Here is a 23433-nt window from a genome sequence, read left to right as displayed (position 1 = left end):
ATATATAAATAACTGGAGAAACTTGGGAGAACAGATTAACTAATTGTGGTTAATACAAATGCAATGAAATATCGTTATAAGAAAGGCAAATATAATATGTAAATAGCCAGAGAAACTTGGGGAACAGATTAACTAATTGTGATTAATATAAATGCAATAAATAACATTACGTTATAAGAAAGAGCAAATATAAAAATAGCCAGAGAAACTTGGGAGAACAGATTAACTAATTGTGGTTAATACAAATGCAATGAAATACCATTAACGTTATAAGAAAGGACAAATGCAGTATATAAATAGCCAGAGAAACTTGGGAGAACAGATTAACTAATTGTGGTTAATACAAATGCAATGAAATACCATTAATGATATAAGAAAGGACAAATATAATATATAAATAACTGGAGAAACTTGGGAGAACAGATTAACTAATTGTGATTAATATAAACGCAATAAATAACGTTACGTTATAAGAAAGGGCAAATATAAAAATAGCCAGAGAAACTTGGGAGAACAGATTAACTAATTGTGGTTAATACAAATGCGATGAAATACCATTAATGATATAAGAAAGGACAAATATAATATATAAATAACTGGAGAAACTTGGGAGAACAGATTAACTAATTGTGGTTAATACAAATGCAATGAAATACCGTTACGTTATAAGAAAGGACAAATGCAGTATATAACTAGCCGGAGAAACTTGGGAATATAGCGGAATGGAGAGAACAGTTCATCCAGTGACTCCAATTATAGGATATCACTGAAAACAACATTGAGTAACTTAAGTTCTCTGGCCAATGAAGTGATTAGCAGTGACTTCAGTAGGCCCATAGTGAGACATTATCCCCTGCTTTCAACACCAAGGTAGCAGGTTCTAGGTGTGGGATGAGAAAATGTCAGACGTGACTCATGTCATGTCACCGTGTCCGTTTGGCTCGTACCTCTTTGTTACAGAGCAGGGGCTGTGAGGGAAGGACCTGTTGGGAAGTAACAGCAGTATTACCAAAAAAATCAATTAAAAACATAATGGTCTAAGATGCTGATGGAATAACATGAAAGAAACATTAGTCCCACTGGAAATTGATACAACGAAGTGATTTTGCTTTCTGAACACATGCCCTATATTTGCTTGGACTCAGGTTTTTTTTTTTTTTTTAATCCTTTCAAAGGCCTTTTAATGGATGTTTCAACATGACTACATCTCTGTATGGCATCCTACAGGAAAAAGACCGTGATGTCAAGCCCCTTCACAGTTGAAGTAGTGAGTTCACATAGCGTAAGAATCTTTGGGGTTGCATCTTGTGAAAAAAAGATCCCCCCGCTATTCTCCGAGAACACAGAACGTTGACACAACCTCGTTGAGCAAACGCAGGCTCGGTCCCATGGCCGCTACAAAAGAGAGAGCCCCCAAGCTGTAGCTCCACAATGGCATCGCTGCCAACAAAAGCTCATGGCGCTTCAGAGCCAGTGAACGTGTAAGTGGCACACACAACAACAGTGGGAGCCCTCCCCTCCCGTCGAGGGGCCCGCGGTATTATCTTTCTGTAAAGGGTCCCAGAGCGCGGGTCATCCTGAAATACCCGAGGAACACAGACTTGCCTCTCTGCAAAACTGGCATTTTACAGAAGACTTAGAAAGATTTCCCCCCTTCTTTTTTTTTTTTTTTTTTAAAGCAAGTCTGATGCGGACTGTCGGTGTATTATCTGACAAGGTTATCATTTGACTTTTTTTTTTTTTTTTTGAGGCAGAAGTTGAAACTCCCTCATACGAACGGACAAGGTTATTTATTTTGTGCCAAAGATGAGACGTTCTTAGGGATGAGTGGCACGCTGTCTCCAGCCCAGCCCCCTTCTTCCTGCGTAGGTGAAAAGATCCTATTATTTCTGATAATTGATGCTGAGGGCCGTGGCGGGCCTCATTTAATCAGCACTGTTCAGCACACTCCAGGGATGTAATTCATGCACACTTTAACATCCAACATGGCTGACAAGGCTTGAACACACAACCGAATGGCTGCATCATTTTTTAATCAGCTATCTGAGGCCTATTTATCTAATCAACAAAGAACTCTGTCAGATGGAGACCAGAGGTGACGTTAATAAGTCCGGAGATTCAGGGTGTGATGACGGAGGCAGATTTTAGGACGAAGCCCTGGCTTGGGGAACACTCCAAGGGGCCGATGGGCATTTTTCGTGTGTTTCCCGGGACCCAGTCTGCAGATTCTAAGGGTGGAAATTTGCTTTGGAAGGATGAGCTTCAGACATGAAGAAGAAGATTAGAAAATAAAAACAAAAGTGAGATAGGCCATATACAATCAGGATACCTGAATTCCTGTTTAAAAACCCAATTGGAAAGTCCCCTCCAGTGGTATAGACACAGATGTTGAGGCAGAGCCTGCAAAAATAAGGTGATGTCTAATAATTGGGAGTCATTAACTTTAAATGATTCCCAGTAACCTAGACTTAGCACAAGGAGGCTGTTTGTACATTCTCCCCTTCTCACCCTCTTTGAAATGATCCTGGCTGTCTGTTAATAATTAGGAGGCGTTACGATACACATTGTTTGGTCATCCAGCTGCAGGAATCTTAGGGAAAGGCCAAGTGTGTAGGGGGGCGGGGAAGCTTCTCTGGAAATTAATATCCCTATCCATACATATATATTTTTTTCTCATTGAGATTATGATCCAGGATGGACAGGATTTGGCTCAGGAGGCCTTCAGGCTCAAGTAAGACAGACCCCCAACAGAGTCGCCTTCCTGCTCTGCCTTCACCATGGACACAATAGCTGTGTAGAGTGGGGCAGAAGCAGATTGCCTTAGGGAGAGGGAGGCCAAAAGTAGCATCAGGTTTTCAGCCAGGGTACACAAAGTAAATTGTCTGAGAGGGAGTCAGTTTACTACCCAAGTCCAGATGGTGCCCCAAAATAGCATTTCTTTACCATGGGATTTAAAAGACTACAAAAATCTGGTGAGCCCTGGCCCCATGGCAGAAATTGCATACACTGGGCCTCTTTATTAATGCTTCCCATCCTTTCTTCTCCCCCAGAAGGGAAAAGGTCATTGGATGCCTTTATCTTGTTCACATTAACCTCATTCACCATACCACCCCTTCCAAAAAAAAAAAAAAAAACACAACTCTTTGCAAACTTATTTGGCTATTTTCATGTTGAAGTTATAGTGCGCCCGTTTTCCCCCTCTACATTTTTTAATTAGAAGAGCCTTTTAATCCCTTCTTTTTTTTTCTTTAGAACTATGGCCAATAGTGACTGAGGGGAAAGGGGAAATGTTTATTTTTTTTTAAGGTTTAGCCGTTTCCTTTTGGACATTTCTTGCATCAGAATCCACTTACGAGATGCCAAAATTTCACATCGGATCAACAATAACAACAACAACAAATGGTTGATGAGCTACTCAGCTTTGGCGCCATTAAACAAACTGTTGGTAACACACAGTGCTTTGGATCATCAAGTCTCCCATAATGACTTATTGGCCCACCCAGATCGGAACTGAGAATGCATCAGTTACTTTGTAGACCAAAGCAATAGGAATTTAATCTCAACCATCTAAATTCTGGCTGGTCAATTAGTCTCTACCAGATCCAAGATTGTATTTTGGATCTAAATCCAAATGGCACTTTTAAAAAAATCACTCAGCCTAAAAAGCTTTAAACAGACATCATAAAAACCTATTAATAATAGTCATTAGATTAAAGAAAATCGACTGGAGTAACCCCATGAAAGTTACCATGGTAAATTTCGTGCTTTACCCTTTCATGTTTACATTAATAATAAACAGTTCAAGGCTGGTATTTTTTAAAAGTTTAGTTTTTATGATATAGACTCATCCTATTGGGCTCTTTTTAAAAGAACTTTTCAGCCCTGAAAACATTTTTTTTTCCATCAAAGTATTTTCCCCCACTGAGAAAATGATGTTTCATCATCATGTTTCCATTGTCATTCGCTTGAGTCAGAGGGTCTGACTAAAACCTAACGGGCTGATTTCACCTCTAACAAGAGCCACACAAATAATGAAGCCGAATCTTCCTTGTTTTCCATAAATAGCCGGCGCCATTGCAAAGGCAGTTGGCATAGGAGGCCTTGTTAGGAAGAGAGGAAGCACCCTCAGTGCCGGGTCCCAGCAGCCTTCCTTAGCATCGGCTAAGTTTTCTTGAGGATAATCTAATTGTATTTACTTGGAGAGGAGCTCCTGAAGAAGGAGACTTGGAGCAATCAACGCCACAGGAGACAAATGCTTGTAGCAGGACCTCAATATCAGGCTGGAAAAGTTCATTTTTTTCAAAGGGAGAAAGAAGCCTGGCATCTCCCACATTAAAATTGATTATTTCATCAATAGGTTAATAGAAAACCAGGCTGCACGTTCCCTTTCTCCTTCTCCATCCCTACTATAATGGGAGTGGGTATCTGAAAAATGAAAGACGTCAGACGGGGAGAAAGGCTCTAAGTGGGGACTGGAGATCCCCTCCCGTTCAGAGGGGCTCGTCCTGGACTTGGCTTATTTATATGTAAATGTTTCAGGGGAAAGGCAAGTTGGAAGCTACCAAATGGGGCAGCTTGAGATGGAGAGACTTTCTAGAATTTTTAAGTGTTCAGGAAAACAAGAAACCTTGAATATTGGAATAATTAAGCATATCCATAGCTCGGGAAAGCCATTGCTCACCTAAGGGGGGCAGTTGATTCTTCCTTACTGAGCACTGCAGGGAGAGAAAAAAAAAAAAAAAAACATTGGATCCCATCATGGAGAATCAATCGACTAGCATTTCTGAAGCACCTACTATGTGCCGTGCACTGTACTAAGTGCTGGGAATACAGAGCAAAAATAATGGTCTCTGTTCTGTTCTTAAGGAGCTCACAATCTGTCTAGAGGAAGAATTCCTTCTGGAAGGGCATGTCATTCATACTAGAAGACACCTAAAAATTAATTTGTGAGCTGATGGAATAGCAAGTGTGGCTTTGGGAGAGAGGGGAATTCTGGGTCATTCAGTGCTAGGCAAACTAAACCCTCCCTAGTCAGCTAAACCACCAGATCTCCCATACACTGCGAAAACCGGCTCTTCCCAAGCTCTCCCATCAGGGGAAGGATCCAGCCCGTTCTCCCAAACTAGCAGAATTTGGTGTCTTTGGCTCAGTGGCAGGTGAGGACCCGGTTGTCCAAGGACCAGATGGGCCACGTTCTGGAGAAATTCATCGGCAAGGAGAGGAGAGGAAGGGGACCTGTTTGACAAAGAAGCAATCTCCTAGCTTGTAGAGATGCTACAACCGTGTCCGAGAGGGATGTAGACTCCAAAGGCTGAAACGTCACGGGGGGCTGGGGATCGATAGCCGGAGGCTGGTATTTCTTTCATTGTCTTGCCTGTGTTGAATATTCAGTCTGTCTATAAGCCGTATTGTACCTCTGTTGTAGATCTTTTTTCTGGGTTCTGCAGAAACGAAAAAGGCCCCACTTGCGCAAAGGAAAAAGGCCCCACGTGCGCAAAGGAAAAAGGCCCCACGTGCGCAAAGGAAAAAGGCCCCACGTGCGCAAAGTCAGCCATCCTTTGGAACAAGCTACATGTGCCCAGAAAATAGATATGAATAATGGGAGAACATGTGTGTGTAAATTAAGTATCTACAAAATAAGATCGTTTTGGCTAGTGCTTAGAGATTGAGGCAGGGTTTAGCACCTAGAGGTGGGAGAAATCAGAACCTCCTCAAACTATAAATTATAAAGTGTATATATATAGTCCTTTTCTGCTGTTTCATCACGTCATGGACAGGATCTTCTTGGGGACCTACATCAAGAGCGCCGCCCACATTCCAACGAGCCCTACCAGTCTGAAAAGGCCCCAGTGACCAACTTGGATTGGGCTTGCCATGCAAGAACCAATCCACCGGGTTGGGACAGGCCTGTCGCTAGAAGGTTCACGCCTCGGTGACAGAAAGTTTTCCTTTTATTTCCATAGAGAGTTGTCATCTGTGAGGGCAGTAAGAACAGTCCATGAGTAAGGTCGGGGGTGGCAAGTTTTTAACCCTAAGTTTTTGTAGGTTTCCCAAATGTGTTGCTTTGGGGACCTAAGAAAATGCCCTTATGTACAATATCTCCTGTTCCTGTCCATCAAACGCCTGTTGTCAGAGTTTCTCAAAGTGGCAAACGCCCCCACTGTACCCCCAGAAATTATTCTGTGTAGATTTTATTTCTGTGTGCAGCCTGTTGTGCTTTTCTTCTCCCGCACCCTACGTGCCCCCATGTTTGGTCCTCATATTTGTATTGCTAGTGTTTCACGTGGTACATGAAAAATCAAAGATTGTGGGTGAATACTTAATGTTTGCTCGCTGCTGTAATGTTTGCTTCCGCTGCTGTGTACCCCCAAAGACGGAGCCCTCCGGGCAGAACGCATGCCTAGTGTAGGCTCAGCTTCCTTATGAGCCAGGTCTCGGCCTGCATCTGTCTTGGGGAGGAGGATCATTTCTAAGTGGACGTGTCAGTAATCTGCTGTCATGTGACATCCCTCGGCCAGTCTGGGTCCCTGGGACACTGGATGGATGCTTCGCTTGCTGGGGGATAGACTTAGAACTGCTCAAGACTTTCACTAAATGAGACACACAGACAAATTTTTTCCTAGCACTGTAAACAGAACCCTCCCCTGTGACTTCGGCCATTGTCCCCCCTCCCTCTCAGCATTGAGCAGGCTGTAGTTTCCCCTGTCATGGGGCAGCTGCCGGTCTCGATGACCGCTGTCACGGAGCGTACGTGGGCTTGCCCTTCCTCCAGCAGCTCCGACCTTGGGATCCTTACAAGTCCCTGGTGACGAGCATCCTGTAGGCCCGAAACCTCTGCTCCCAGAACCCCAAACCCCAAGCGCTTTCTGAAGATGAAAATAAAGACAAGCCCAAAAGTTGGAGTGGTCTTCGCCACCACTGTTGAGGGGGCAGGGGGAGGGAAGTGAGGAAAGACCAAGTGATGGGAATATGTGTGCATTTAGGAAGTGATGTCAGGGGCGAATATCGTTCCAAACCCGCCTTAGCCCCAAAACTCTCCCTTTGGACCAAGACGAGAGGCTCCGTAGCTTGGTGTTGGGCCCTTTAGTGAAAAGTAACACTCTGCTGTCCCTTAGCATTGACTTGGAGTCCCATGCTCCCCAAGAGTAAAATAGCCATCCAAGAGATGCATCTGCCTTTGCTGAGGCCCTTCCCCCTGCTCCAGCTGCTCCTGCTTTCCCCTCCTCTCCAAAAAACATTTTTTGCCTTGTATTTGGGGGATGGGGAAAGGGGACAAGCATTTTCTCAGCACCTACTATGTGCCAGGCAACTTCACTAAACCGAGGGAGATAAGGCTGTGACAGTTCTCTGTATACACCATATGGCGACATCAGTCCATTCCAAGAGGGCCTCCGCCTTATGTTGTCACCCCGGATAGAATGGAAGCTCCTACGAGCAGGGCCTGGCCCCCGTTCTGGTCTTTGTAATTAGCACATGGCATACAGAGGACGCTTCCTCCAGCCTGCAGATGGATTAGATTTAAAGTCAGGAGGTGATGGAGACTGTCCATCTTCCTCACTTCCAAATGGCCCCTGTGTACCCCTGCCCAGGGGGATGCTTGTTATGGATGAGGAAGGCTGGTCTGCCCTGGGAGCAGAAACCCCAAGAAAAGGCTGGCACAGGCGCCAAGGGGACGTTAGAGTTTCTCTTAGAATTGAGGCAGCCACGGGGCAGCTCGGTGGCGCAGTGGATAGAACATCAGCCCTGAAGTCAGGAGGATCCTTGTTCGAATCTGGTCTCAGTCACTTAGCACACCCTGGGCAAGGCACCTAACCCCAACTGCCTCAATGTGTGCCATGCTCACACACACACACACACACGAATTGAGGCAGAAGGGATGCCAGCGTGGGGAGCACCCGAGGACGAGGCTAGAGGCTCAGTGCCCAGAGACACTCATGGGTGAGCAGCGAGCTGAGGCTGCTCTGCTTTCCCTTCTCCTCTGCTTAGCCCCTGTATTCTAGGATCCACATGAGAAGGGGTAGAGGGGGCTGCTGCCCAGCCCAGCCCCGTGGGTGCTGCACGGGGGAATGGGAGTGTCCTGTGTTATGCCTCACATGCTACTTTGATGGTCTTTTTTTCCCCCTTTTCATTTTTTCTTTTCCTTTTTTTTCCTTCCTCTCCCTCTCTCTCTCTCTCTCTCTCTCTCTCTCTCTCTCTCTCTCTCTCTCTCTCTCTCTCTCTCTCTCTCTCTCTCTCTCTCTCTCCCCTCTGTTTCTATTTCTCCGTGTCTCTTTCTCTTCATTTCTCTTTTCGTTTCTGTTTCTCCCTCTCCTCTGTTTCTGTCTTTGTCTTTTTCTCTCTCTCTCTTTTTCTGTTTCTCTTTCTCTGTCCTCTGTCTCTTCCCTATCTTTTTTTTTCTATTTCTCTTTCTCCTCTCTGTTTCTCTGTCTGTCTCTGTCTCTCTTTTTTCTGTTTCTCTCTTTCTCTCTCCTTTATCTCTGTCTTTTTCTCTATTTCTCTCTCTCCTTTATCTCTTTTTTCTTTTTCTCTATTTCTCTTCTCTGTCTCTTCTCTCTTTGTTTCTCTGTCTCTTTTCTCTCTTTTTTCTTTTTCTCTCTCCTTTATCTCTATCTCTTTTTTTCTCTTTTTCTCTTTCTCCTCTCTTTGTCTCTCTTTTTTTCTATTTTTCTCTCTCCTCTGTTTGTCTTTTCTCTCTCTTTCTTTTTCCCTATTTCTCTCTCCTTTATCTGTCTCTTTTTTTTCTTTTTCTCTATTTCTCTCTCTCCTTTGTCTCTGTCTCTTTTCTCTTTCTCCTTTATCTCTATCTCTGTCTCTGTCTCATTTTTCTTTTTCTCTATTTCTCTTTCTCCTCTCTCTTTTTTGCTGTTTCTCTCTTTCTCTCTCCTTTATCTGTCTCTTTCTTTTTCCCTATTTCTCTCTTTCCTTTATCTTTTTTTCTTTTTCTCTATTTCTCTCTCTTCTCTGTCTTTGTCTCTCTTCTCTCTGTTTCTCTTTCTCTTTCTGTCTCTTTTTTTTCTCTATTTCTCTCTCGTTTGCCTCTGTCTCTGTCTCTTTTCTCTTTCCCCTTAATCTCTCTCCTTTATCTCTCTTTTTCTTTTTCTCTATTTCTCTCTACTCTCTGTTTCTCTTTCTCTTTGTCTCTTTTTTTCTATTTCTCTTTTGTCTTTGTCTCTGTCTCTTTTCTCTTTCCCCTTTATCTCTATCTCTGTCTCTGTCTCATTTTTTCTTTTTCTCTATTTCTCTTTCTCCTCTCTCTGCCTCTTTTCTCTCTGTTTCTCTTTCTGTCTCTCTTTTTTCTGTTTCTCTTTTTCTCTCTCCTTTATCTCTGTCTTTCTTTTTCCCTATGTCTCTCTCTCCTTTATCTGTCTTTTTTTCTTTTTCTCTATTTTTCTCTTTTCTCTCTCTCCTTTATCTCTATCTCTGTCTCTTTTTTGTTTTTCTTTCTCCTCTATTTATCTCTCTTTCTTTTTTTCTATTATTTTTCTCTCTCCTCTGTTTCTCTCTGTCTTTTCTCTTTTTCCCTATTTCTCTCTTCTTTATCTGTCTTTTTTCTTTTTCTCTATTTCTCTCTCTTCTCTGCCTCTTTTCTCTCTTTTTCTCTTTTTCTCTCTCCTTTATCTCTGTCTCCTTTATCTCTCTCTGTTTCTCTCTCCTCTGTGTCTCTCTTTTTCTCTTTCTTTTTCTGTCTCTGTCTCTTTTTCTCTTTCTTTTTCTGTCTCTGTCTCTCCTTTATCTCTGTCTCTTTTTCTCTATCTCTCCTTTATCTCTGTGTCTCTCTTTCTCTTTCTTTTTCTGTCTCTGTCTCTCTTTTATCTCTGTCTCTTTTTCTCTATCTCTCCTTTATTTCTGTGTCTCTGTCTCTCTCCTTTATCTCTCTCTTTTTCTCTCTCCTTTATCTCTGTCTCCTTTATCTCTCTCTGTTTCTCTCTCCTTTATCTCTGTCTCTTTTTCTCTATCTCTCCTTTATCTCTGTGTCTCTTTTCTCTCTCTCTCTCTCTCCTCCTCCTCCCTTTCTGCTCTCGGGATGCAGCCAAGCGCAAAGCATGGAAACTAAACCGTGTTGGTAGCCTGCGAAATATATACAGCAGCAGCAGCACCAACACCGAAGGTAACAAACTAACGCCTCCCTCCCCCTCCCCCTCCCCCCTGCCCTCCCCTCCCCCCGCTGCCTGCAGTCTCCGCCTCTCTGTCCTGGGTTCAGATTCCATCTCTGCTTCTTGCTGTCTGTGTGATCTCGGGCCAGCCCCGCCCCCACCCCTCCCCGCCCCGGGTCCCTCGGTGTCACGTGACGCGGGCCGGCGGCCCCTCCCCCGCCCGCCTCCCCCGGGCCGGGCTGTGCCCGTGTGCATGCTCGCGCCCCGCGTGTGCCGGTCCCGCGCTGGTCTCTCCATCTTTTCTGTTTGTGCATTTCCTCTCCCCATTCATGTTCGTTTCAGCTTACTTAAATCCTGACCTTTCCCTCCAGTCCTCGAGTGGTGATGTTTAAATTACTTGAGAACCCATTTTCTGCTCTTTTTCCTGCCTTCTCCGTGTGGGCACCGAGTGTAATATTTGCCGAGTTATTACCGGTTTTAAAAGTGCGCGGATCAGGCGTAATGATCTGTAGCCAAACACAATGGTGTGCCGTGACATTTAAGGAACGCTCTTAATTTGTTGGGGAAGCGTTCTCCCTAATGCGCTCGGCGGTTCGCGCGGGCGGCGGCCGGGCCATTTGCATGCGCGGGCCTGCTTGTAAATCCGGGAGATTGTGGCGCTGTTTCTAAAGGTCGCCCGTGCCAAAGTTCACAAATTGACTCCCGTCGGCCGCGGACGCCCGTCAGGCCTCCGCCGGGAGAACAGATTGGATTTTCCCCACTTTCATGGAAACAACGCAATTATAAACTGCCTTTTGTTTTGATTATTACAAATGTCAAGGGTCAGAATTATTCTGATGCCAGCGGAGGGGGGAGGAGCGCCCGCCAGCTCTGCCGGCGCGAGAGGGCCGGGGTGGGGGGGAGGGGGGCGATGCAAAATAAGTCACAACCCACTGAGCTCGGGATAATGGGGGGAATTTTTTTTCACCTAAGTGCGAGCCACCTGGGTCAAGTGACGGCGCGCGCGGGCCCTCACACTAATTGACTTATTTGGGAAGGATTAGAAGCGTAATATTTTTCTTAATGTCACTGTTTTCTGGGCTGTTGATTTTAGCAATTGCCGGGCGCTGGCATTAAATCTCTTGTAAATTTTAAATTGCAGCCATTTCTGTAAACAAGTCCCTCCGTTCCCATCCTGATCATTAACCTTTGGTGATTTATGCACCGGCTCCCCTTCCTTTCCTCCCGCACGATGACGGTGTGTCGGCGGGCGCCGGGCCGCTCCCGCCGCCGGCCGAAGTGAGGGCCCAGACCTGGGGTGAGGCGGCCCCTCCGAGCGCGGGCCGGGCCTGCGCCTCCTTCCACAGCCCTGAAGGAGGAGGTGAAAAAAGGCCGCCCGCCCAGAGCCCCAGCAGCTCTGGCCGCCATGGTGGAAGAGGCCGATGGGGGTGGAGCTTCCCTTAGCTGGTTCCCCTTTTTCCCGCCCAAATGTGTGTGTGAGCGTGATTGTGTGATTGTGAGTGTGTGTGTGATTGTGTGTGTGTGAGTGTGGTTGTGTGTGTGAGAGTGTGATTGAGTGTGTGTATGTGTGTGTGATTGTGTGTCTGTGATTTGTGAGCGTGTGTGTGATTGTGAGTGTATGAGTGTGGTTGTGTGATTGAGTGTGATTGTGTGATTGAGTGTGATTGTGTGAGTGAGTGTGTATGAGTATGATTGTGAGTGTGTGTGAGCATGATTGTGTGATTGTGTGTGTGTGATTGAGTGTGATTGTGAGTGTGTGTATGTGTGTGTGATTGTGTCTGTGATTTGTGAGCGTGAGTGTGTGCGATTGTGAGTGTATGAGTGTGGTTGTGTGATTGAGTGTGATTGTGTGTGTGGGTGTGATTGTGAGTGTGTGTGAGCGTGATTGTGTGATTGAGAGTGTGTGTGAGCGTGATTGTGTGATTGTGAGTGTGTGTGAGCGTGATTGTGTGATTGTGAGTGTGTGTGAGCGTGATTGTGTGATTGAGAGTGTGTGTAAGTGTGATTGTAATTGTGTGTGTGAGTGAATGTGTATGTGTGTGCAGAGCAGACACATTTGTCGCTGGACATTCGGGGAGAGGGGGGGGCGCCCACGAGCCTCCACATTCCCGTCTCTCGGAAGGACCCCCGAGCATCCCCGGGGGGGGGGGGGCGGCCCCCCTCGTAGTCGGGCGCCGGGAAGCCGCTGCGGGGTCGCTGCCAGTCTGGGCCAGTTGTCCTTGGACTTTAACCCTTGAGTCGCCTCTTACACCCTCTTAGGGCCCTGGGTTCTGGGACTGGAGCCGAGCACGTGAGCACACATGAGCACACGTGACTCGGAGCACTAAGCAGAGACCGGGGTCCCTCAGCCTGAAGTGACCTGAATGGGCTCTTCCACAGAACCCAGAGACGCGCCCGGGGGCGGGGAAGGGAGCTTCTCCCTCCTCGGAGATAGCCGATGACGTCAGAACTGAGGTGCTCCCCAGCTACCGGAGGCAGGGATGGGAGCGGCCTCCGCCTCTGGGTTCCTCCTCCCAGAAGACCTCCAAGCTCTTTTTTTGCTCGTGTACCTGAGGGAATGAATGAAAAGTGCTGTGAGCATATGTTCTGATTTTCCTTCTATCACCACCCCTATCGTCCGGATGATGCCTGGCCAGCAGGGGCCGCCCTGCCACTTCTGGGGCTCTGGCGGGGGGGGGGGGGGGAGGGGGGGGGGGAAGGGATTCTTCAGCCCTGCAGAACGCGGACCGCGCCCCCTCCGTGGAAGGTCCCCTCACGTTTCCGGTGAGGAGCTGCCCCTCCCCCTTCTCCAGCCTAACTAGGCCCAGCTCCTCGACCACCATGCGCTGCTCCAAACTAGAACTTCCCCTCAGACTTGTTACAAACTCCTTTTCTTTTTATTATCGCTCTTTACAAAACTCGAGCACCGGCCATTTTTCAGCATTGACCCTCGTAAAAACTTGTCTCAGCTTCCCCGCCCCTCCCCCATGGCGGGCAGTCCCACGTGTACGCCCCTTTTTCTTCATTTTTATGAGCATCTTTTGTTTTTTCATCCCCTTTACTTCCAACCGGGCTCCCTCCCCCACAGCCACTTCTTACCTCAAGGGAAGAAAGAAGCACCCGGCAAACCGGCCAGCTCCGGCAGTGCCGCCATTTCACCCGAGCCCCCACTCGGACCCCACATTGTGTCCTGACCTTCCCTCTGCCAGTGTCCCACCTCACCATACCACGAGGCAGCTCCAGGAGCCCCGGAGGTGTCTGACCCTGGGGGGGGGAAGGGGGGGTTCTGGGTTCAGAGACGGGAAGCAGAGGGGGGGCGGGCGGGTGAAGAAGAGCTCTCCCGCCCCATCTGACAGATCTCACCGCCCCGCCCCCCCCCCAGCCCAGTGCAGTGACTTACCAAGGAGAGGTGCTCAGGTGGGCGGAGGGAGGGAGGGAGGGAGGGAGGGAGGGAGGGATGAAGGATGGATGAAGGATGGACGGAAGGATGGATGGATGGATGGATGGATGGATGAAGGATGGACGGAAGGATGAATGGATGGAGGGATGGATGGATGGATGGATGGATGGAGGGATGGATCGGTGGATGGATGGATGGAGGGATGGAGGGATGGACGGAAGGATGGATGGGTGGATGGATGGATGGATGGATGGATGAAGGATGGATGGACAGAAGGATGGAGGGAGGGATGGATGGAAGGATGGATGGACAGAAGGATGGAGGGAGGGATGGCGGCATGGATGGATGGATGGATGAATGGATGGACGGAAGGATGAAGGATGGACGGAAGGATGAGAATCGGTGGATGGGTGGAATGGATGGATGGATGGATGGATGAAGGATGGATGGAAGGATGGATCGGTGGATGGGTGGATGGATGGATGGATGGATGGATGGAAGGATGGATGGACAGAAGGATGGAGGGAGGGATGGATGGAAGGATGGATGGACAGAAGGATGGAGGGAGGGATGGCGGCATGGATGGATGGATGGATGGATGGACGGAAGGATGAAGGATGGACGGAAGGATGGGTGGATGGTACACAAACAGAGGAATGGATGTGGCGAGATGGGTACATGGATCATTGTTGGATGGATGGATGAAGAGAACGGAGATGTTGCTGACCGACACTGGGGACGGAGCAGCCATTGCGTATAGAGCTCTAGAACAGCAGAGAAGGAGTACGCTCTGGACCTCCTGTACATCTGTCATTGGGGGACGTAAGATTGAAACTCACCAAGCCTGAAATGGGAGGGGTTTACTCCCGAGATTCCTATTCTAGAAACGCTGTCACTACATACCTATTGTAACAGTGATGTTTAAATGCTAAACCCAGATACACATTTTGAAACAAGTTTTTAAAATATTCTTATGCTTCAGTCAGGTCCAAACTACTCTGAGAAATGGATTACTCTTAAAACTAAGATGAAAAGTGACTTCCATGTTTTCTCTCTTTTTCTCCCAGCCTTTGGGATTTCCACAAAAAGCGTTGCCGGGCCTGGGCGTTCTCACACTTCCTTTGATAAGGACTGGGTGTTAGGGGCTTTTGATTTAGTCTCTCTGGGAGGAATGCGGCACCCACGAGGGCAGTGCGCCACCTCTCAGACCGTTATGGGAGAATCAAATCGAGTGACACAGAGGGTGCGACATTTTGCAGAAACATTAGCTTTGAGGATTAGTGCACTTAGAAGAAGGAGCGGCCTCTTCCGTTGCCAGGCCGGCCCGGCCTCCTCCCCCCAGGCCACGATCCTGCGCCAGCCTAACTGCGACCCCCGGTCTGACTGAAGTTCCCGGGGGCCAAGCTGGGCCGTGAGAATATGCTGGGTGTGGAGGCCACAGGCCAGGCAGTGAGCAGAGCGGGCCTCTGTCCTGAGAGCGTGGCTGTGACGGGACGTGCGCCCCCGTGCTCCCGCCTCCGGCCTGGCCTCACGGTCCAGAGCGGCTGCTTTAGTGCATGGCGGCCCTGGACAGTCGCTCCCCTCCCACCCCCAAACCCAAGCCGACGGGGCAGCTTCAGCTTGCCTCATTTTGGACCCCTCGCCGCCGCTGTCCGCTTTTTGTTGCCACTTTTAGGGACACCGTTTTTTAACATCTTTTTTTCCCCTTTTTTGCTGTCCCTTTAGATAAATTGTTTTAAGTAATTTAAGTAATTTCTATATATCAGGTACTGCTCTGAGCGTTGGGGAGCCAAAGGCAAAAAGAAATAAGTTGGCCCTTGCTTAACGGAGCTTCCGTTTTGTGGTGGAGGACGGAGGGGAGAAGAGTCCCTATGGGGAAGCTGGGAGAGGGATGGGAGTCGGTGGCACGTGGTAGCGATGATCAAGTTCACCTCTTAGAGCGGAGAACACATGGAAGAGATCCACAGGGGGGAGTGTGATGGTAGAGGCGAGTGGAGGAGCCAGCCGGGAAGCCTTATTGGCCCCTTCACTTATTTAAACTGATTTTATTAATGCTTTTAAGCATTCTTTTTTTCCATCCCCGTCACCCCTGTGAGTGAAGTAGTTACTCTCTGCCTTGTGACTTTGGTAAAACATGTAACCACCCGAACCTCAGTTTCCCAACATGTAAAGTTCCTGGGGAGGTAGGGGACACAAGAGGGCGCCTAAATGTCCTGGTAAGTTCTTCATTCGTTGGCGAAAGAGCAATTAGAGGAGAAATGTTAACTTGGACGGATACATAGGAATTCAGGGAAACTGCTCCTCCTCCTCAACCTTTTCTTCTGGGCTGGTTTTTAGGAAAGGTATAGAAAATGAGCATTTATTTCATAGTCCAAAAAATTTCAAGCACATGTCCACCGATCTCTTTAAAAAGGTACCAATCGGCTCACTTGTGAAGACCAAAAATGACCTCCACACTGCATTGGCTTAGAAGCCATTTAGGAAGCCTTTCTCCTTGGTGTTTCTGTGGCCTCTCATTTGTACATGGAGAAAGTCTATTAACATGCGGGGACCCCAGAGTAACTCGGGGTCACTCCCATATTTAGAGAGACCACATGCGGTAAAGAATCGTCCCGCCTCCGCGTGACACAGTAGTTAGTAATAAAGCAGGTGCTATGACGCTCCGTCCCCACTTTACAGTTAAGGAAACTGAGGCAGGCAAGATTGTCCAGGCTCACACAGCTACGAAGTGTCTGAGGTAGGATTTGAAGTCGTGTCCTCCTATTCCAAATCTAGCGATCTCTCAGTCATTACTGTCTCTAGTGAGTGTCCAAGTCAGCTACATTTGCTTTGGAGAAGCCGTTGGGCGGGCTCGAGTTTGATCCCAGCTCTGCCTCTCATTGCCCGAGGCACTTGGAACAAGTCCCCCTCTCGGGGCCTCGGTTTCCGCATCTGTGAAATCTCTAAGGCTCCTCCTAGCTCAACGACCCCCTGAAAATCTTGGGAAACATTTGGAAAGGAATGAGTTCCCTACCTGGGAACCAAGCCCAGGACATGATCAGATTGTCCCCAGCAGATGCAGACCGAGAGGGCTCTTGGGGCCCGCCACCGGGGGCTTGCTGATCCCCCTTCCCCTGGACGTGCCGAGGACTTGTAGAAGAAGGGAGAGAGGTATTCGCCAGCCTTGCCCGGTGGGACACAGCACAAATATATTTCCGTAATTGGGACGGCTAATAAACGCACTTATTGTGAAATTTATGAAGATAAATGACACCGACTGACAAATGGTAATGATACCTCGGGCCCTCTTGTAGCTAAACAAATTATGCCAGACACAGCAGCGGGTTTTCAGGAGGAGGAGGGCTTGGTCCCTTCCCCTTTCCGCCTCGCTGGCTCGGGCAGAATCTGGGCTCAACGGGCAGGTCGAGGACGCGCGCCGTCCTTGGCAAAGGCGGTCGCCTGCGTTCCTCCGGCCTCTCGGAGATGGTTTCAATTTTGGAAGCGGTAATTACTTTTTCAGGGGTTTGCTTGGGCCACTTTCCTTAATTTAAGAAAGGCGCGGCCCCTGCGGTGCTCAACGCCAAGGCTAATGGCAGGAGCTCCTAAAAATGGGCCTTCCAGGCCGGACCCTCCCGATGGGGAAAACAAAAGCCCTTGTTGTTGGGCCTCTGCCCACCTCCCGGCATTCAGGGACGTGGCGCGGCCTGGTTTGAACGCAGGTTTTGGGAACTGTTAGCTAGACCCTCACTGGCTGGCTGACTTGTTGACTGATTGACAAGATGTCGTCTTTCTGGCACCAGTTTTGAGAGTTTGCAAGGAATATCAGGGATCCCCTAATGCCATGGAGAGAGCACCGGGCTTGGAAGGGTCAACTTCGTGAATCCTAATCCTGCCTCAGGCACTCCCTGGTTGTGTGACCTCGAGCATGGCGAGTCACCCTGTTTGCCTCAGTTTCCCCATCTGTAAAATAAACTGGAGGAGGAAACAGAAACCCTCCTGTATCTTTGCCAAGAAAACCCCAAATGGGGTCACACAGAGTTGGACACAAGTGAACACTGAAGCAGAGAACCTGAGTTCACATCCCACCAAAACTACTGATCCTCAGTGAGCTTTTTGAGTCCGAGAACATGTAGTTTCCTTCTCTGGAAATGGAAGGGGCTGCCCTGGGTGGGCTCTGAGGGACTTTGGAGCCCGGCTGGAGGACGAAGGCAGGGCTTGTGTGCCTCCTGAGTGACTCTGGGCAAACGCCTGCTTTCCCGCTCAAAATGAGGCTGCTCTTGTCCAAAGTGGAAGCTCTCTCAGCATGGAGTCCATTAAAAACCATGCCAGACCCCTCAGAGCCCCGAATTCAAATCCTAGGCAGTGACTCTGTGACCCTTAACTAGTCACCGGGACTCTCTGGAAAAGGGGATGATAAATAGCACCTTGTCCCGAGCCTGGGGAGGGGAGTGCAGAAAGGCGGGTTGTCGAGTCCGGACTTGGACCAGCCCTCTGGGTTCCATCGTGTCCTGAGGCCCCCGACTTGTCTCAGATGTTCAGGTTGGAGCCGAGAGAGGCGAGAGCCAGGCCCCTGCCACTTTGGACGTGTCCCTCGGACTCCGGGCTTCCCTTGCTCACCTGTCTCAGTGACTCCCAGTGCGCCCCACATCTGCCCTCGTGGTCCTCCCTCCCCTGGAGTACAGAGGGCCCGTTGTGCCCTGCACTGACAATGGCTGCGCCCAGGCTGACGGAGAACAACTCCCAGCAGTCTTGGCAAAGACCCGGCGGTCTGTCTTCCCGGCTCTCCATTCTCCCACACTGGCTCCTCTGGCTGCCTCCATTTCCCCCCTCCGCAGCGCCCCCCAAAAGCCTCCTCAGATGTCTCCTGTTGATAACAACTTCCAAATGGACGGCCGCCCGGCAGCTGCTTTTTAGCACTTTAACCCTTTGCCTGCCAGGTTCCCCAGAAATAATTGATGACTGATTGGCCCATTAACCTTTAAAAAAAAAAGTTTGACAGCCCAGACTTGTGTAATGAGGAGGGATTCCTGGTGAAATCGGTTTGATGGTTGAGTTGCTTGCCCCTGAGGACGCAAAATTAGCCCCACGGGGCCTTGTCTGCATAGAAACTGGACACAATTAGTGTAATATCCGGTGTTATTAATGTAGTTTGGGGTAATTGGGCAGGTTGATTTCGACAGGTTCATGGTGCTAAAATACTATTATAGGGGGGACCTTTCCATGAATAACCGTTAAACATGGAAAACTGTTTAAATCCCTGGGAGCCCAATCACACAATGTTATTAAACCATAAGGAACACTCGCGTGGTCTCATTTCAGGTGGGGAGCAGGGAGGAAAGGCTGGGGGTGGTGAGGAGAGAATGTTGGGGTCCTCACAAAGTGACCTCAAAGAGAGAGGGGGCTCTGATGGAGCCTCCATGTTAAGAAACTGCCTCAGTTTGGAAAAAAAACGGAACCTCAGAGAGCAGCCATCTCGATTCCTCAGCTAGCTCAATCAATGTGCTAAAGAAAGCTTTCTTGAGTCAAGTCCAGTACCCAGAACCTCTCTCCATTCAGACCCTCCTTGGCGTTTTAGGGAGAACATTTTGAAGGAAGAACCATTTTCAGACTCACTTCTCTGCCAGATCTTGCCCTACAGGATAGCACCATTTCCATCGTCTCCCACCCCATTAATGTTAACTAAGAGGAATTGTGGAGTCACTTTAGGAAATGCTGGAGTCTTTCGGAATTCTCTCGGACCCTCAGGGACCTGCATGAAATGACCTCGTTTTGTGAAACTTGGAATTTTTTGTGTCCAAAGCAAACAAAGAAGGAGAAGAAGGAAATGCCCTTTCCCACCCAAGCAATGGAAGAGAAACGGAGTTGGGTCCAAGGTTCAGAAGCAATGGAATTAGGGGCAGAATCACCCACATCAAGGACTTTTGAGTTGGAAAAGTTCTCCGAAGTCTTTTGGTCCAACCAACCTGTTTTATACCTGAGAAAACTGAGTTTTGGAAAGAGGTTTTTCTCCCCTTTTAAAAAAGTTATTATTAAAGCTTTTTATTTTTAAAACATATGCATGGATAATTTTTCAACATTGATCCTTGCATAGCCTTGTGTGCCAAATTTTCCCCTACTTCCCCCCACCCTCTCCCTTAGATGGCAAGTAATCCAATATATGCTATACACGTTAAAATATACCTTCAATCCAATATATGTAAACATTTGTTTCTTGCTGAACAAGGAAGATCAGATCAAAAAGGAAAGAAAACGAGTAGGAAAATAAAATGCAAACGAACAACAAAAGGAGTGAGGATGTTATGTTGTGGTCCCCACTCAGTTCTCACAGTTCTCTCTGGGTGCATATGGCTCTCCTCGGCATGAGATCATTGAAACTGTCCCAGAAAAGCCACATCCATCAGAATTGATCACTGTACAATGTGTACAATGTTCTTCTGGTTCTGCTCCCTTCACTTAGCATCAGTTCATATAAGTCTCTCCAGGCTTCTCTGAAATCCTCCTGCTGGTCCTTTCTTACAGAACAATAATCTTCCATCACATTTATGTACCATAACTTATTCAGCCATTGGAAAGAGTTAATGAATAGTGAATGAACTGGGGCTAGAACCAAGAATTAATTCAATTCAGTAGCATTTAAACACTTATTAACTGTCTAAAAAGTTTCTCGTAGCTGTAATATCTAGACAGCTGGTGTCATGGTCAAAAAGTTTTGGGTCCACATCATATCTCTAACTGGCTAGCTGTGCCATCCTGGGCAATCGCTTAACCTCACTACTTCCCAACAGCTCTGGAACTTAAGTTTAAGGGCAGGTGCCTTCAATTTTGGTAGGGGGATTCCCCTCTTTGGGAGTTTCCAGTTCTGGTGCAATCACTGGGCGGGTCCCAAAAAGAAAAGAAATTGTGGGTGCTGGATACGGAGATAAAATCTTAGCATATGACATCTCACAAGAACAGTGATTCTAGATTGAAGCACTTCCCATCAGCCAGCTGTTTCCTTCCTTGAAAGTCACTGGGCTGGTGACCAGTGTCCCGGCAACTGTGTTAAAGGGATAGAGAGGAGCGATAAAGAACTCAAGTAGTCCATAGGGGCCGAGCCGTTGCTGACTCCAAGGTTCTGGCTGACTGGCCATCGTGCTCATTTTTGCTACGGATGATACCAGTCGAGCCACGTTGCAATCCTGCTGATGGCATGTACGGCCACAATCTGGTATTTCATCCTACAATCCATGCAACCCCTCTAGGTCCGAGAAGGTCAAAAAGGTCTTTGAAGGTCTCAGAAGGTCTAGGTCTTTGAAGGTCAAAAAAAAAAAAATCATCCCTTGACCAAGGTGGAAATGAACCACTTCCACATAGTGTTCCTCAGCAATTCAGTCCATCTGGAGGGACATACTCACAGGCTTTCCAGCCTAATTGAGCCTCCCAGGATTTAGGCTCTACTTGTATTTCTATTGGGCATCCAAAGGCTGCAGACCTCTGGTCCAGGGTAAGGCATTGAAGTCCAAGTCATTGTAATTGTGAATTACAAAGATATCTAAGCCTGGTCAATTTACCAAGCCTAAAGTGCCTACTGTGTGTTTGATAAGACACTATCAAGTACCTTATCAAGCTACTTTTGTAGCTGGTTGAGCTACAAAACAATCCCTGCCCTCAAGGAATCTCAGTTCTACTGCCCCTGGGGTAAATGCAGATTTATATCAAAGATGACATTTAGTCCTGCTGGTGATTCAGTAGGATGTAGCTCTCTGGTGCTCAGCCTCCTCCTCTGTGTAGCAGCTGGGATTGACTGGCAATCCCAAGTCTCCAAATCAGAGGGCTCCCAAGCCTAAAACTATTTACTCCTCTTTCAAACCATCCTGTTACCATTAGTTAAGGTCTGTTTGTATAACATGGCAATTCAAGAAGGGGCTGAAGGGTTATGGATGGCTTTGATGGAAACTCATCTCATATCCATGGCTAAGAAGGGAGTAAGGGAGGGAAGGAAAGAGGGAGGAGAAGAAAGAAAGAAAGAAAGAAAGAAAGAAAGAAAGAAAGAAAGAAAGAAAGAAAGAAAGAAAGAAAGAAAGAAAGAAAGAAAGAAAGAAAGAAAGAAAGAAAGAAAGAAAGAAAGAAAGAAAGAGAGAAAGAAAGAGAAAGAGAGAAAGAAATAAAGAAGGAAGAGAAAGAGAAAGAAAGAGAGAGAGAACAGGGAAGGAGGGAGGAGGAATATATATTTTTTAATTTTATTTATAAATTTTTTGACAGTATATATTCATGAGTAATTTTTTATATATAACATTATCCCTTGCATTCATTCTTCCACATTATCCCCTCCCTCCTTCACTCCCCTAGATGACAGAAAATCCCATACATTTTACATGTGTTACAGTATAACCTAGATACAATATATGTGTGTAAATTCCATTTCCTTGTTGCACGTTAAGTATTAGATTCCAAAGGTATAAGTAACCTGGGTAAATAGACAATAGTGCTGACAATTTACATTCACTTCCCAGTGTTCCTTCTCTGGGTGCAGCTGTTTCTGTCCATCATTGATCAGCTGGAAGTGAGTTGGATCTTCTTTATGTTGAAGATTTCCACTTCCATCAGAATACGTCTTCATTCAGCATTGAAGTGTACAGTGATCTTCTGGTTCTGTTCATTTCACTCAGCATCAGTTGATTTAAGTCTCTCCAATCCTCTCTGTATTCCTCCTGTTGGTCATTTCTTACAGAACAATAATATTCCATAACCTTCATATACCATAATTTACCCAACCATTCTCCAATTGATGGACATCCATTCATTTTCCAGTTTTTAGCCACTACGAAAAGGGCTGCCACAAACATTTTGGCACATACAGGTCCCTTTCCCCTCCTCAGTATTTCTTTGGGATATAAGCCCAGGAGTAGCAATGCTGGATCAAAGGGTATGCACATTTTGATAACTTTTTGGGCACAGTTCCAGATTGTTCTCCAGAATGGTTGGATTCTTTCACAACTCCACCAACAATGCATCAGTGTCCCAGTTTTCTCACATCCCCTCCAACATTCATCATTATTTGTTCCTGTCATTTTAGCCAATCTGACAGGTGTATAGCGGTATCTCAGAGTTGTCTTAATTTGCATTTCTCTGATCAGTAGTGATTTGGAACACTCTTTCATATTAGTGGATATAATTTCAATATCATCATCTGAGAATTGTCTGTTCATATCCTTTGACCATTTATCAATTGGAGAATGATTTGATTTCTTATAAATTAGGGTCAGTTCTCTATATATTTTGGAAATGAGACCTTTATCAGAACCTTTAACTGTAAAAATATTTTCCCAATTTGTTACTCCCCTTCTAATCTTGTTTGCATTAATTTTGTTTGTACAGAAACTTTTTCGTTTGATGTAATCAAAATCTTCTATTTTCTGATCAATAATGATCTCTAGTTCTCCTCTGGTCATAAATTCCTTGGGAGGAGGAATATTTTAAAAAGAAAAGAAAGAAGGGAGAGAGAGGGAGGAAGGGAAGGAGGAATATTTTTAAAAGAAAAGGAAGAAGGACTTTCTGTTCAGTCTCCTTTAGGAAATATCTCACCCAATTCCCTTCCCCTGTTTCTCTGTTTCTGTTAGAGTATATTTTGGTGGAGAATGTAGAGGATTTAAATTCCTTGGGGTAGGGTGGCCCTTGACTCCCATTCTTTCATGCTAACTGTTCTACTTGCAAAAGGTGTTTGGGAGGCATTCAAATATCCATCATAGGAAATGAGAATTGGGCCCAGATCCTGCTATAGGCACCTGGTATCCAAATAATTAGAAAAAGCATTTAAATTGACAGGACCTCTATGTCCTCATCTGTAAAATGGGGACAGGAAAAGGCCCTGCCTGCTAGAATTGCTGCCAAGGTCAGGTAGGCTCGGGTGTCGGCGCACTTGGGGCACACAAGGACCTTACACAGGGAAAAAAGCACAACATAGAAGCCTCCAGTTAGACTCCCTCCTGTTGGGAGATGGAG

At 46.9% G+C, this 23433-nt stretch overlaps 1 protein-coding gene across 1 annotated transcript in view; it reads left to right on the top strand.

Annotated features, from left to right (window-relative positions):
* Positions 1-23433, top strand: part of AGAP1 (ArfGAP with GTPase domain, ankyrin repeat and PH domain 1) — a 622443-nt gene that overhangs the window by 529643 nt on the left and 69367 nt on the right. Inside the window, 1 exon segment of the mRNA XM_074264417.1 lies at positions 10031-10108. Within this exon segment, the coding sequence (XP_074120518.1) occupies positions 10031-10108 (78 nt within the window).

The sequence above is a fragment of the Sminthopsis crassicaudata genome, chromosome 4 (genome assembly GCF_048593235.1).
Source record: "Sminthopsis crassicaudata isolate SCR6 chromosome 4, ASM4859323v1, whole genome shotgun sequence".
Classification (NCBI taxonomy): domain Eukaryota; kingdom Metazoa; phylum Chordata; class Mammalia; order Dasyuromorphia; family Dasyuridae; genus Sminthopsis; species Sminthopsis crassicaudata.
The sequence above is the reverse complement of the archived record's forward strand: the minus strand, read 5'-3'. Positions and strand labels throughout refer to the sequence as shown.